General features: G+C 48.2%; 1 protein-coding gene across 2 annotated transcripts in view; it reads left to right on the top strand.

Moving 5' to 3' along the window:
- actn4 (actinin, alpha 4) overlaps positions 1–15,528 on the top strand; it is a 44,061-nt gene that overhangs the window by 12,782 nt on the left and 15,751 nt on the right. For both annotated transcript variants that reach the window (XM_046389988.1, XM_046389987.1), the window contains exon 2: positions 15,178–15,292. In XM_046389988.1, coding sequence (XP_046245944.1) covers positions 15,178–15,292 — 115 coding nt within the window. The remainder of the gene's footprint in view (positions 1–15,177; positions 15,293–15,528) is intronic.

Raw genomic sequence — 15,528 nt, forward strand, 5'->3', positions numbered from 1 at the left:
TGGTTAGTCGAAGAGTAAGAAGAAAGTCAGAAAACAGTCAAAACTGGGCACAACTTAACGGGTAGTGTTGTTGAAATGAGTGATGGGTGATTGTTTCTTATAAAGCCACATGTGTGAGTGACTTCCTGTAAACTGCACACACACACACACACACACAGAGTTATTTGAATTCATCAGATGGGAGTCGAGGCCATCTAAGGACAGACACACACTCTTTGTGTTGACACACAGTACACTCTTGTACACTCGCAGGACGTCGGAAGGTGTTTTCTCTTAAGTCTTTCTTTGTCTTTTTCACGCTTATTTTTGCCTCTTCGCTCAACCCACCGTGTCACTTCCTGTCTCTCTGTATGTCCATCTTACTGTTCTTCTCTCTCCTGTTCGTCTCTGCTGCTTCATAAGAGGTGTGTGTGTGTGTGTGTGTGTGTGTGTGTGTGTGTGTGGTGTTCCACATTCCTTCACTTCAGGGAAACACACACACGCACACACATGTTCAAAATGCACAGGGATGCAGTCAGGTAACTTTAAACCTGCAGTGTCAGCTCCAAAGTGAGTGAGTGTGTGCGTGTGCGTGCGCTTCATTCTCCATGCATGTCCCCTCTTTGTGTGTGCGCGTGTGTGTGTGTGTGTCAGCAGGGGGTGCACCTTGCTGCCCTCTTACATCACCATTGTCGCCGTGACAGCCTGTTAAATGCGTTGCCTTATAAGGTAAAAGCGCGCGAGGTGGGTGAAAAGGAGGAGGGGCAGGAAGAGGCTGTTACCGTGACAATGCTGTCTGCTGCCGGGCAACTGGGCCCGCCTGAATCTCCCGTTTGGCCACATTTTCTCACACATACGTACACACACACACACACACACACACACACACACACACACACAAAGCCCTCTGCTTTTTTATTTTTCCTTCATCTTATTTGTCTCTCGAGCACCTCATGATTCATGCTTCTGTTTTTATTGGAAATATTTATGTCCTTTCTTCTTCTTTGTTGTCTGTTTTCTCGCTCGAAGGTGTGTGTGTGTGTGTGTGTGTGTGTGTGTGTGCACGCGCATACATGTTGGTTATCGTCATAGGGTTTGCATGAGATCAGTAGCACATGAGCAACAAAAACTCCTGTTACAGTGGGAATGCCAAGAATGAAAATTTAGAGCTATTGAAATTTCATGCTTCTCATACCACACATGCGCGCACACACACACACACACACACACACACACACTCTTGGGAAAAAGCAGGCCTGCTTTATCTGTTCACTTTCACTAAAAAACAAAAATATTGCTCAATGTTTGAGTGTTTCTCCTTTTCCCGTCATTTCCCCTCCAGCACCTGGACAGTCACTCTGCTGTGACCCTGGGTTCTATGACTTGATTGTCAGCTTTGTGTCTGACTGTGGCTGGTTGGTAGATGAAGTGATGCTGCCAGCCGAACACGTTTTTGGCTCATGTCAGTTTTTTTTTCCCCTCAGTGATTAAAATAATCCAGCGCTGAGTAACTCGGTGTCTGCGGTTGAGTTTAGCACTTACTCATTCTATCTATAGTGGTGTTTACTCACACGAGAAGCAGAAGGAATCACGCGCGACAAGCAAAGAAAAATGCCTCTGCGGGAGTGTTTTCAATATGTATTCATCAGATTGTAATTTAGGAAGAAAAGGTTCCCAGAACACCATTGTGGATGAATGCAGAATATGAAGTTGAATTACTTCTGTTTTCTGACCGATTACTTCCTCTAATGGGCTTCAGCTGGTTTCAGATGGTTTTTATCAGTCCCTGCCGCAAATAGACCCTGAGCTCTGTGGTGTGAAGAAACCCTTCAGCGTTCGTTGCCTAAACAGGTCTGTTAGTTGTTGTGTAGTAATTGCATATTGGCGTTATTGATAGCCGTGCACCTGAGAGAAGCTTTATTTAAATGCAAGTTAACAGTAAATAAGATTTTATACATGCGACCACCTTCTAAACCGGCACAGGCTCAAGTGCACTGAGAATCCAGGACGGGAACGCAGCTTCACAGCGTTTGGTTGTAGTTTTCAGAGTAACATCCACTTTGACATGCTGCACTTTATGAGCTTTAAAACCCCCCACGATCTGTTTCGGTTAAAAACACTGATAACATGCAGCGGTTGGCGAAGGCGTGGTGACACACGCTGCTGAAAGTTCACAGCTCGCACTGACATGATCTCCATCAAAGCTCAATCGCAGAGGAAAACGCCGCGTGTCCTTCAGCATCAGACCTCTCGGATTTGTAATGTGTTCTTGTAAGCGCAGCCCTCAGATGGTGAACGTCCGTTCAATGAGAGCGCAAGCGCGGTCATGTGACTCTCTGGATGTTTTGCAGTAACTCTGACTCTGTGTCATCGCCGTCATTCACCTTCATCGCCATAAAGCTGCGCCCGCCGTGATTCAGGCAGCGGTTACTCACAGACTTGTACACGAACTCGGACACACCCAACGTTACACACAAGCACGGCAAACCACTTTCACATGTCTGTGAATCATGAACGATTCTTGAATCGAAGTGAAGTGAAAAAACACTTGACATGACACGGGATAAGTTTCGCACAACAGCACGACAAAGAGACGAAATCCCTGCTTGTTTTTGTCAAAGCACATGAACACAGGATACGAGTTTGCTGCCGTTTTGTGTCACGTTTCCCAGTTTCACCAGCAGTTATTTTCCAGCTTAAACGCCTTAAAATGCCTCTTCGTGCACTGCACCTCCAGTTACATTTTTTATTTACTCTGGAAAACCCTTAAATGCTGTAAATACCGAACGGCAGAGCTGGCATCAGTCGGTTTGGCATGGGGACAACGGCACGCTTTCGAACAAAGCCAGGTTTGGTGCAGAGACTCCGTTTCCTCCTGCCTGAACTGATCAACAACAGAAGCGCAGAACTGTCGCGGAGCTCTGGAAACGTTCAGCCAGCGGTTTTAATAAAAGGCCGACACAAACAGCTGACGCTTCGCCCTGCCAACTGCTATCAGGCCTGCCAAGATCCTGATCGGGACTGTTGAAAAACACACACACACACACACACACACACAGAAAAGGGTGTGTAATAATAATGACCTCAGCTCATTCAGTGATTGGAGAGCTCTGGTTTTGTAATGGGAGCTCAGGCTGAGGAAAGAAGGGGAACACCACGCTGGCTACCAGAGCTTCTAGCTGCCCAGACCAAAAAAATGTGAGAAATTTAATAACTGAGAGGACCCACGTTTACGTCACAGCGAGGCAAAAGTTAACTCTGCAAGGTCAAAGCTCAGTCACAGCCCCGCCTGCTCCCTCCTCTTCTCTGTTGACTCGTGATAAACTTTGCCCGGTTTGTGGCCTGAATAATGTGAAGAGTGAGACCTCTGCAGCGGCGGCACGTCTTTTGTTTTAATGATGTCAGGATCACTGCAGCATAAAGCGTCTGAGTCAGACATGGAGCTGACACACTTAAGTGCCTGACCGAGCAGGTCTTGTCGGTTAACCTGGACACGAACCTGATGTTGGAATTTTTCGTTCCTTATCTGTGTTTCTGTCTGTACACAAGGTCCCGTTCCATTGTGTGCAGTTGTATGGCAGCTTCCAGGTGTTATCCCTGACCCGGGCTTGCTCTGCAGGCGTTAGTCCGGGCTGACCAGGCGCCTGAACGGGATCCCGAAGTGGATAACAAAGCGCATGCTGCCACAAGGCGTGATAAGAGATCAGATAAGAATCAGGCCTTGTTGACAGACTGTGTGTGTGTTTAAATCAGTTTTCAATGTCATTCAGGACAGCACTGTACTTTCATTTTGAGGAATTTGGATGAAGTTGCCTCATGAAGCAGCGCTCAGTAAAAGCAGTTGAAGACGTCAGTTTGAGTTGAACTCCCGGCTGTGGGTTTGTGTCGGGCTCTCAGCGTTTTCTCAACAGCGGTGGAACTTTACCAAACGTACGTGCTGGTTGTGAAACGACGTCCCGGTTGAGTCATCCAGTTGCGACTCGTTGGGTGATTTGTAAAATGGTGTCAATCATTGCAACACCTGCTGTTGTTATCTTTGCCCTTCTGTTTGCCTGAGGCGCGGCCTTTAGGGGTAAAGACTGTTCAGTGAGACGAGGACTCTCTGTCCTGTGAGACGAGGACTCTGTCCTGTGAGACGAGGACTCTGTTCAGTGAGACGAGGACTCTCTGTCCTGTCTGTCAAATCCCTGATAGCATCTCAGGCATTTAGAGGTTTGATTTGGTTTTACTTGCAGCATTCCATGTTGATGAGGTCGAGTATATAACCTCTTGGGAAAAAGAGAGGATGTTATTTGTCTTCTGAGCTTAGTCGTGTGTGTGTGTGAGTGTGTGTGTGTGTGTGTGAGCGAGATATGAGCCCTCTGATTCATTTGAATCACTTTGATTCTACAGTGTGAGTAATCAGCCTTCATTTCCCACTGATTTGGGTTGTTGAACATTTCCTCTTCAGTTTGCTTCTCCTCCACCACCTCGAGGCCTGAAAATGTGACTTTTCTTCCATTTGAGCTGCAGCTGCACAAACAGGAGCAGAGCAGCTATTAGGGTACCTGGGCAGGTATCAGGAAACCTGAGGAACCCAGTGAATCCTGGACTCTTTTCAACATAAAGTTTGCAAACTTATTTAATCAGTTTGCAGAAAATAAACCACATTAATCAGTTAATAATTAAATTGTTTGAACGTTTTGTCCAAGTGAAGTGAATCCCTCCAGCGGCGACTGCCACACTGGAGTTGTTTTAACCGAGCAGCATTAAAAATAAGCTGTAGTGAACGTTTCTGCTGAGGCTCTGCCCTCAGGAAACAAACCGGAGGTGTAAAATCCTCTCATGATGGCCGCCCTCCCCCTGTAGCCTTTGTGCACCGACCTCACTCGGCTCTCACTTCCTTGAATCATGTCAGCGCTTCGTCGTCGTCATGCATCACCGCACGGGAGGCTGTGAATCTTCAGATTTTTACAAGCTTGCTCAGGGGTTAATGTTTTACGTCTTGTACGGTGGGATTCACTCCGTGCATTCCTGGAGAATTAACATGGACATCCTCCGCCCCCGCGGTTTCCTGTGCTGCGCCTCTGAAGACAGGAAGTGCAGTTGTGGGCTGCTGATTGGCTGCAGAGAGAGAGAGAGAAGTGATGGTGTGATATGAGACACACGCACACACACACACACACACACACACACACACACACACACACACACACACACACACACACTGAGGGGAAACACTAATGCCAAGTAATGCTGACTCCCTCCTCTGTGAATTTCCTGTGTCATGTCCTCTCACTGCTGACTGCTGTCTTACATGTCACTCTGACAAGGAAAGAGACGGAAAGAAGTTCTGCAGGTGAAAGTCCAAAGTATTTGTGTCTCACATTAACTTTGGTTGCTGTTTATTAACAAAATCCAGCAAGAAACATCCTCAGTTACTATTTAGTAAGAGTCAAAAAACTTGATTTGCTTCATCAGGACTGTGTGATCTGATCACGTCGATTGATCGAGGCCGACAGCCTCACAGTTGATCACTCTTTGAACTTTAGCAGAATTATGAGTTCATGTGGGAACCCATTAACTTTAGGCCTTTAGGTGTTAAGCTGCTTAAGTCCCAGCGTGGGGAGCAGTTAGACATCCTGAAGCTGACTTCAGTCCCTGCTGCAGTGAGTCTTGACTAACTCCTGGCTCTCCATTCTGGACATCCAGTGGAGTTATTTGTCTCCTCAGAGGACACTCTTTATCAACTTCAAGTGTCTCAGAGACGCCTTATTTCCAAGAAACTTGAAACAGATGAGGACGAAGATGAAGCAGATGTGCCAGGAAGGGAGTCGGAGGAAGGAACAACATAACTGGCATAGTTGAAATCGCTGTCGCGTTTAGCCGGGCTGGAACCCGTTCGTCCACAGTTTCTGCTCACTTTGTCTTTGTCCTCTCTTTCCTCTCGTCCTGTCCCTTACGATTTCGATTTGCAGCAAAATGTCTGCGGTTTGTCTGGTGAGCTGAAGTGGGTGGAGTCAACACAGAAAGCAGCAGACCAAACAACAATGTGATCCGTCTGTGGCAGCAGTAGATAACTTATGCAGATGAGGCGAAGTCGCATGTCGTAATAATCTGACATGAATCTGAAGTTCTCTGCAGAATCAGTTGCTATTTGCTTACAAATTACATTCTCAGTATTTAGTTCATTAAACCTCTTAACATCCAGTATTTGCCAGGTCTCGTCTTTGTTGGGGGTGAGGACCCTGATCTGGATACAAGATCAAAGCCTGAGACCACATGTCAGAGATCTCCCGTCTCTTCCCGTCATGTAATCCCAGGAAACAGTCCCAGTGTCTGAGCTCTCAGCAAACCATTAAAGCCAGTGACAAAAACCCTTTCATGAGCACAAACAGAAGACGCTTCTGTGCGTTCAGCCGCCTCCGTCTTTCTCCCTCCGCTGCTGCCCTCGTGGGGGTGAACTTGGAAGGAAACTTGGAAACTTTTGGGCAGTCAAAGCGCTAAAAGGTGTGGACGGTAGATCCTGACACACTTGGCTCGAGTTGCTCCTCATTTGATACAACCTGAAATGCCGGCTCGGGTATCGGCAGAGTCCGATCCCACGGCTGGACTCTGCTGCTTTCCAGGATGCAACCCAACAGATGTTTTTAACTGCACAAGCAACAGCAAGCGTCTTGTGTTACGTGTCTTTGTCCCTCGAGTATCCGCTGGGTGACTGGGGATGTGCACTGGGTTGGAAGAAAAAAAACAACTATCACCTGCGTAAAACGAGCATATTTAATTAATGCGCTAAATCAAATGTCTACTTGGTATCGGCTGAAACAGAAGTTCACCAGGATGGAGAAAATGGTGTCTGAATCGACTTGTGAGCCTTTTTAGGTTGCCATACAGCCAGTAATAAATATTTTAAACTTCTGTCCATGTGCTAAGCTGGTTTCACAGTTTTGTCTGGGAGACTTTTCACATTAAACATTGATGCCGGCTGTTGTTGACCCTCAGGCTGCTGCTGCTGCTGCTGCTGCTGCTGCTGCTGCTGCTGCGTCCTCGTCGATTCCTCCAGCTTATTGCTTCGCTGTAACTTACACTGATTGGCTGTTCAGGGCTGATTTTCTTTATTCTCCACACGTTTTTCAGAGGGTTACTGTGTGTGGAGTGTGTGTCCATATCACACACCCAACCCAAAACCTCAGCGAGCAATTTCTGATGACGATCTTCTAGTAAAATGTGAACGCAGTGTCAACATACTGTCACACAGTGCTGGAGCAATGAGCCCCCGAAGCCACCAGCAGTTTTTATTGACACACAGCAGGACGCTGTGGCCTCATATGATGTTGAAATGACTGAGGCGGGGGCAGAGGACAGTCTCGGAGCTGAGACACGGGACTGGTGTGTTTACGGTGCGTCTGAATCGCAGCCGCTGTGGCTCGATGAAGGTCGTATCTCCAGATTCTGACAAATTAAAAAGAGATTTTTCTTATGCACCAGGCTGACTCTGTTATTCATTATTGGATTAAAATCATTTATTATTTTCATCGTGTAACCATTGTGTATGAAAATGTTCTTTTTTGAGAGCTCATCCTAAAATAGATTGGAAGAGACACACACACACACACACACACACACACACACACTCCTGTTTCTGTCAGCAGCAGTGCAATCTGACCCCTGGTCAGACTCTTTGAGCAACAAAGACAGGAAGAGGCATAAATAAATGAACAAATAACCACATCACTTGACACGTTACCCCTCCCCTCCCTTTCTCCTCCCCCTCCTCCCCCTCCTCCCCCTCCCTCCCTCCCTTAGTTCCTCTCCTTGTCTCTCCTTTCTCATCACCTTTTAGTCTCCTCTCATAAAACAGCAACAAATCAGTCAAAGCCACCAGGCAGTTGCTGATCAGTTTGCACTGAGTTTTTAAATCTAATATTTTAGTGTGACAAAATGAGCGTGTGACAGTTTTTTCTTCGACTGTCCTCTTCATCGTTTCCTCCTCGCCGTCTGGCGGCAGTGATCTCAGGGTCACTCAGAAGGTTGCTGCTTGCAGCCTCGGAGAACAACAACAACAACATGTTTTATTTATTCACTCATCTTAAAAGCATCTTTCATTTTACATTGATGATTTAATGTTGTGCTCCTTGTCCAAACATCCCTCCTCTTCCTCCTCTTCCTCCTCCTCCTCAGCTTCCAGCTCACCAAACAGCTTTTTTTCTTTCTCACCCATCCCTCCCTCACTCACCCTCCTCCTCCACTGCTCGTAAGGTTCTTTTAGTATTTTGGTATTTGTCACATTTGATGCCTGCCTTCTCCCTCTTTCCTGCTCTCCTCCTCCTCCTCTTCTTGACCATCTTGTCCCCCCCCCCCCCCCCCCCCCCCCCTTTTCCTCTCCCCTCCCCTCCTGTCCTTAATCCTCCCTTTCCTTTGTTTCTGTTAGCTGCTGCCTCCAGAGAGCCGTGTGTGTGTGTGTGTGTGTCTGTCTGGATGCAGTCGATGGAGCTTGTTGAAAACAGTCTGTGCTAAACTGTTGACTCACATAATGGCATATCTGAAGAGCATCAGGCCAGCCAAGAAGCACACAGCAATTACATGTTTGTCAGCTCCCTCTGGGAGGTTGTCCCCACGTTACAGCTTTGCTTTACTGACTACCTGTCAGCACATGAAGCCAGAGGGAGGCTCCCACGGTGTGTGTGTGCGCGCGCACATGCACGTTAATGATCACCTGTTCAGACTTGAGTGGATAATGAGACCAGGACAACCTCTGCAGCAGCTTCTCCTCTGTCTCCTCCTCTTCCTAATCCGTCCCTTCTCCTCTTCGTTGTGTTTGTTCATGATTAGCAGTTCTCTGGTGACCACGAGTATTTTGGACACCAACATCTTGGCCAGCTCCTCTTCCCTCTGTAGATTCACTACGCTTAGCTGTGGCGCTGCATTCCAGGTTATCTTTATCATTCATCATTTCTCAGTTAGACATGCTGCTGTGTGTGTGTGTGTGTGTGTGTGTGTGTGTGTGTGTGTGTGTGTGTCCTCTCGGTCGGGTTGAGGCCGGTCCATCTCAGTCTCCTCAGCTGTCAAACTGACACATGCACCGATGCACCCTGAGTCCTCCCAGGTCCCCCCCGTGGCCCCTGAGGGCCCGTGGGTGTCGTGTTCCTGCGCCGTGACTCTAGACCAGTACAGTAGCAGGCTGCGTATCCAGTTACACCACAGTCTCATGAACGGAGCTGCACTGGAATCCAGAGCGAAGATGTTTGTTTTTGCTCTTGTGTTTTAAAGTTGATTCTTTGATATTTTCTCAATACTGCGTGTTTAAAACAATACGATACCTGCAGCTAAAATGTGCCAAAGCTGTAAAACAAACACGTCTTCAATCAGATTTTCAACCCAAGGCTGCACAGATGTTAACATCAGCCAACGCTGTGTGCAGGTTGTTGATAAATAAGATGCTTATTTTCTTTTTGCTGCGGTGTAGAAGCGTAAAGTTCCGGTGTGTGTCTCCACTGCGGCTCTTCTGTTTTAGACTTTGTGGGATCTGGAGTTTGTGATTCCGGTTAACTTATGGTGTTTGTGTAAAAGTGGTTCAGTTGAAGTGCCCGTTGGTGTTGGTGAAGCCGTTCCTCCGTCTGAGGCAGGTGGGGACACCTCCCGGCTCGCTCCCCTGTGTGGACGTGTCTTTAAACAGAGCTGAGGCGAGCGTGTGACAGCAGTCAGCCGGGCTGCTGTGTCGCTCACCGCAGCCCTTTTTTAATTGCCGTGCGTCTAAGAATAGGAGTTCTTGTGTCAGGCCAGACCAGACTAGTTGCTGAGCTTTATTCACAGGGCCAGGCCAGCATGGTTTTGGCCCAGCTTGGTCTGGTACAGCCAGTCCAGTGTAGTACGGCTCTGTCCAAGTTCCTTGAGGTTGCACCTCCTGCCAGCAGGTCCCCATTTAACTCCTTTAACTAGCAGTGCAGATCGGCCCTTTGGTGCAACAGTCTGCCATCTGCTGCTGTTCCACTTTTGTCTTTTCGTTCCCGGACATCGCGTTGTGCCATGTCCATGCTTCAAACTCATGCAGCGTGCCATATTTACGCCTTGAAAGTGGCCACTGAAACCAGTGGGACGTTGTTGTGCTGTGCCAGTGGAGCAACAGGTATTTAAATGCCTCCATGGAGGGCGCGAGCAGCCTCCTCCTAACCCTCCCGCCTTCCTTTGGCTCTTCCTCTTTTCAGTGTTTGCTGTGAGTGTACACGGCTTGCAGGATCACTGAGGCTTCACTCAAAAACTGGGATTCGCAGCAGAGAAGCGAGTTTGTTCAAACCAACGGAAACTGAGAAAAGATGTCAGAGCCTCAGTGTACCAGTGTACCACCAAATGGTTCATTTCAACTAGATTAATTGCACATCTATTGGGTGTGTTTCTATGGCCTGTATATAGGCTGTGTGTGTGTGTATAGGAGTGTGTGGGCAGGCCTTGGCGGTGAGAGTGTGAGATGCACTGAGAATACACGAATCATAAAAGGCCTTAAATAAGACGTGCGGTTTCAAAGTCGGAGTCTTTTTGAAGTGTTCAGCAGCACAATCGGCTCCGGTTCGGTCTGACGTGTGGTCAGGTAATACGACACATCGTCTTCAACACAAGCTACGGTTTGTTCTCTCATGGCTGCGTGTGGAAGACAGAAAATCAAACAGAATGGGACATACATCAGAGGGTTTGTGTTTTAAAAAGTGTGTGAGGGCCACACACAGAGAAACAACCAATTGTCAGTGTGTGGAGTGAGCTCATCAAGAAGAAAGGGTGTGTGAGCTGCGACACACACGCACGCACGCACGCACACACACACGCACGCTGCTGATGTCATGCAGAGAATACAAGGCAGTTGAGCAATAACATTGTGTTCAGCCTGGCTCATTCTTCCCAGGTGCAACAAGACACACCCTAACCTGCCTCTGTGTGTGTGTGTGTGTGTGTGTGTGTGTGTGCATTTGTACTCACTCTTGGGTATACATACAATTAAGTCGCCTCTGAAGTCAGAAAATTATACATGCATTGAAAAATTGGGTGTGGGAATAATTGGTGTGTATGTATACTTTAAATGGAAGTGAACTAAGATAAGATAGAGGTGTGTGTGTGTGTGTGTGTGTGTGTGCAGGTGGTTACATGTGTCTCATACATTCCTGTATAAGGAGTGGTGTGTGTGTGTGACTGAGAGCAGCACAGGGTGTAAAGATGGACAGTCAGTCTAAGGAGGTCATGTTTTCAATCCGGTTTGTTTGTTTGTTTGATGTCACCTGGTTGCCATGTTTTCAGCCTGTAGTCCACACTGTTGGCTGGCTAATAATAACCGCAGATTGTCAGAGTGGATTACTGGCCTCAGTGGAGGTGTGAGTGCACTTCTGGGTTGTCATGTGTTTTTACATTCATGTGAGTGACTGAGTGTGTGTGTGTGTGCGCGTTTATGTCTGTGTTACTGCTGAGTTCCTTTCTTTCAAACGAATGATGAAGTGCTGACCTTTGACCCCGTAGGCCCAGTCTGTGTGTGTGTGTGTGAGGGCAGAGATCAAACGGCTGACCCCATTGGGCTCCCTCTCTTCTCCACGCTTGCAGCAGTGAAGCAGCGAGCAGGCAGTCGCAGTATATCTGCCGTGGGAGGAGACATGTTGGACAGCTTAAGCACTTCCAGACGCGCTCACAGTTTGTGCGGGACGCAAACAGCAGAGCAGCTGAACCCTCATCACACACCCCGCGTTGTGTTTGGGTAGCGACACGTTAGCCCTGTAATGGATGAAGATTTGCAGTGAAGTTTGACAGAAAATGACAGACGTGAGGAAAATGAAAGGAATCAGTTACGTTGCCTTTGCGGGGATAATAAGCATCTTAGATAAAATGATGAAGTGTTTCAATTGCAGACCGTTGAGCTGTAAAACAAACAGGTAATGATTTTCATTTTTAAACACAAACTGGGCACATTTTATTCTGACGAAGAGCGTCGTGACCCAGTTTCATCAAAGCTGCGCTCGACTGCTGACGACTTTTATGACAAAACACGTTTTTCCTTCTCATTTTGCGACACACTGTGGTGCTGCGGCAGAGCGAACGGAGGTGTTTGTGCACGAGAAATGACAAAAAAACAACTTGTAGTCTCCAGTTCACTCACAGTTTCCACTTTAATCCCATCACTGGATTTCCTGGTGTAACAGTCTGTACGTGTTTTGAGCAAAAGCAGCTTTAAAGCACATCAGTGTGGTCACGTGTTGCTTCGCTGTGGCTGCGGCGTTTATCAAACACAACAGAAGATAAGGACACAAGCTCGGTGCCTAAAACGCGAACCTGCTTAACGCTCACATCCACGCAGCCTTCAGCTCGTTATCTGTGTCCTCGGCTCAGCTCAGAAATCTCATCGGGACGATCTGATCTGATGTGCGCAGCTGGCACAGGACGGCCACACGGCCAGGTTTAACAGGCTTCGCCCGTCCTGTCCAGTCGCCTCCGTTCACTTTTAATTAGCTCGCTTCACCTTCTGAATTAACTCCTGAAACTGAAAGTCTTCTGGCTTGAAAGAGTTAAACACAAAGACAGGACTGGGCCACAGGGGATGTTGATAAACTTTGGACATTTTCTCTCGATGTTGAAATGAAATGAACCCGACAGCAGCCAATCAGTGTGCCTCCTCTGCTCTTTCTCGGTATTGAAAATAGTGCCAGTGATGTGAAGTGTTGTAACTTCTTGAACAAGGGAGGTAAAGGTCAGTCCATGTTGCACGTCAGCCAGCTTCCCTGCGATATCACATGACGTCGAGTCAGAGGAATGTGAAGTGTCCGCTGTTGGTTTCAGCTAACTAATAAAGGAGCGTGTTTTATGAAGGACGATAAAGGCAGCGTGATGAGGAAATGTTGGAGAACAGTGTTGAAGCCTGGTTCAGGCCGCACCCAGCAGCAGCACCACACCTTGTTGTCCCTGGGCGACATGAGGCAGGCTGCGTTACAGAGTGAGGGTCTGACCTCTGACCCCGGAGGGAGGGCATCAAAGAGTGTGAGCTGTGCAGTGTGCAGCCTGCTGTGCTGAACACAGCGTGAAGTCCCCGGGCTCTCTGCAGGTCTCAGCCTGTCCCTGTTTGTGTCCCCAGCTCCCAGCGGCAGCCGTCCTGTCGGAGCACTTTGCAGTTTGGGTGAAGCTGATGCCGTCCACGACTTTAACACTAAAGCCTCCCAACATGCAGAAAGACTCGACGTTGCTCACTTTGCCCTGCTGGCTGTGGGCACTCGCTCACCAAATCTTATTTCCTACATGTGGCTGTGCCTGACCTGCACTGTTCTAATGTGTTTTTGTCCCCAAAGCGTAAAAACTAAGTTCTTATCGATGAAATGAGTTGCTGTTGCGTGGCGTGGCGAGTGTGACGTGGTGGCAGGAGACCGAGTGCAGTGATGGATGCTGCTTCGCTCCGATTGTCTGCTTTGTGCTAAACTTAAGCTGGAACTTCCTGTCGTTGCAGTGCCACTTCCTGCTGCCTTGTCATTAACTCTGTCTCTGTGTGTGTGTGTGTGTCTGTGTGTGTGTGTGTGTGTGTGTGTGTGGCATGGGCAGCATTGTCTTTCCGCCCCCTCACCCCCACTTTGTATGTGTGCTTGTTTATGTGAAATGTATCTTCCCTTCCTCCCTCATCAGTGTGTGTCCTGGTCCAGTCTCTCTCTCTCTCTCTCTGTAGATTTATATTCATGTGTATATATATCTGATTGTGTGTATGTGAGTGTTGGGGGTTGGTATCGGGTGGTCTGGGGGAGGGTCGTGGGGTGAGAGCGGGCCGAGGGAGCGTACAGGGGGCTGAAGGGTGCTATTATCCCCGAGGCTGAATGGGCGCTTTGTGCCGGCGGCCGCGGTGGGGAGAGGGGCGGGGCAGCGAGCAGCACCCTGTCATAATGTTTGTGAACGCACAGCACAGGAGAGAGGGGGGAGGAGGAGGAGGAGGATACAGGTTCACATCATTCAGTTTCAGCAGTGATATTTTCTTCTAATTGTCCACTTTGTGTCAGACACTCTGTGGTCAGTGCGAGCCTGTCAGATCGCCGGTTAGCGCAGATGAAGCTGCAAAACCGTGTGAGTGATGTGGCGAGTTATGCAAGAAGTCGGATCCACTAAATGTTTCTTGTTCAGTTTGATTGCAGAATGTGATTATAAATTAATTTACGTCACAGATGTTCATTCTTTTGTTCCCTCTGAAGCGCATGCAGCATTTCAGCAGCAACATGTGGAGAACTGGTGTTGTGGTGTAGTTTGGTCTTCCTGCTTCACCTCCTCCTCCTCCTCCTCCTCCTCCTTCCTTTTCCCTCCTCCACCTACATAATGGACGTTCCATCTCGTTACTTTTCAGCTGTAAAGCATCCACTCAACTCGAAAGCTTCGAGAGGACGGTTTTAGGAGTAAGTTTCCTAAGACGGCTTTGAAAAGACGTGTGCTTCTCGTCCCAGTGGCAGCAGCTGCACTGAGCTTGGTGTTTTAATGCACCTCCCCTCAATTATGCAACAAGTCAGGGGAAAAACAAGCATGTTATCGGTGATGTGCCACAGCTGAGAGCGGCATGACGCAGCTCGCGCTCACCTCAACGCCACCAGCTCCAAACACGCCTCAGAAGAAGAATGTCGGCTCGCCAGAAGCACAGAAACACACATTCCAGTCGGCCATTGATGTGCGTGATTTGTGGTTCTCAGATGTCCCCGTTTGTTTTGGTGCACCACTCTGATATTTAATTACAAGTTTCGCAGATGTTCAGCTTGGCTCCTCTCTGCTTTCCACAGGGGATCCGTTTGTCACGTTTTCAGCACCAAACTCTGCTGGTTTTGTTTGTTGGGTGATTTGCTCCTTCTGTGCTGAGTTAAACGATGTCCGAGATTGCGTCATGAGAAACGGAGGAAGGCGAAATGAAAAACACGGGGAGAAAAGCAGTGCGGCTGTCTTAGAAAGCGTGTGTTTACTGTCACCTCAAGCGTGCGTTGTTTCATTCCTCTCTTTATCTGCCAGCAGCACATTTCCATCTTCTTCTGCGGCGTCACGTTTCACTCGCTCTTTGAGATCGCTTGCTGTCTCCTCCCCTTTTCTCCTGCTGCTTCCGGCCTTATCGACGCGACTCCCTGACCTCCCTTCCTGTCATTTTCTTTCATTCTCATTTCAAAGTCACAAAAGCTGTAAAAACATTACGTCCCAGACTCTGACTGATCACCTTTTGTCCCCCGTTTGTGTGCTCCGCTGCAGACGTTCACGGCGTGGTGTAACTCCCACCTGAGGAAGGCCGGCACGCAGATCGAAAACATCGAGGAGGACTTCAGGGATGGCCTCAAACTCATGCTGCTGCTGGAGGTCATCTCAGGTAACTCGTCTGCACGGCCTCGAGGCGCAACAGCAAGTCGGGCCCGGCGGGAAGTTTTTAATTAAGCTAAAATTGGTGCACAATTAATGTTTTGAAAGGTTTCAGACAGAAGCCGCAGGGAGAGCTGCCCAGCCCACCACACACACACACACACACACACACACACACACACACACACACACCCATATGTCAGCGGTCTGATCTTCAAAGCTGCCTCTGAACTGTCAGTCAGAGCG

This window comes from Scatophagus argus, chromosome 5, assembly GCF_020382885.2.
Source record: "Scatophagus argus isolate fScaArg1 chromosome 5, fScaArg1.pri, whole genome shotgun sequence".
Classification (NCBI taxonomy): Eukaryota; Metazoa; Chordata; class Actinopteri; family Scatophagidae; genus Scatophagus; species Scatophagus argus.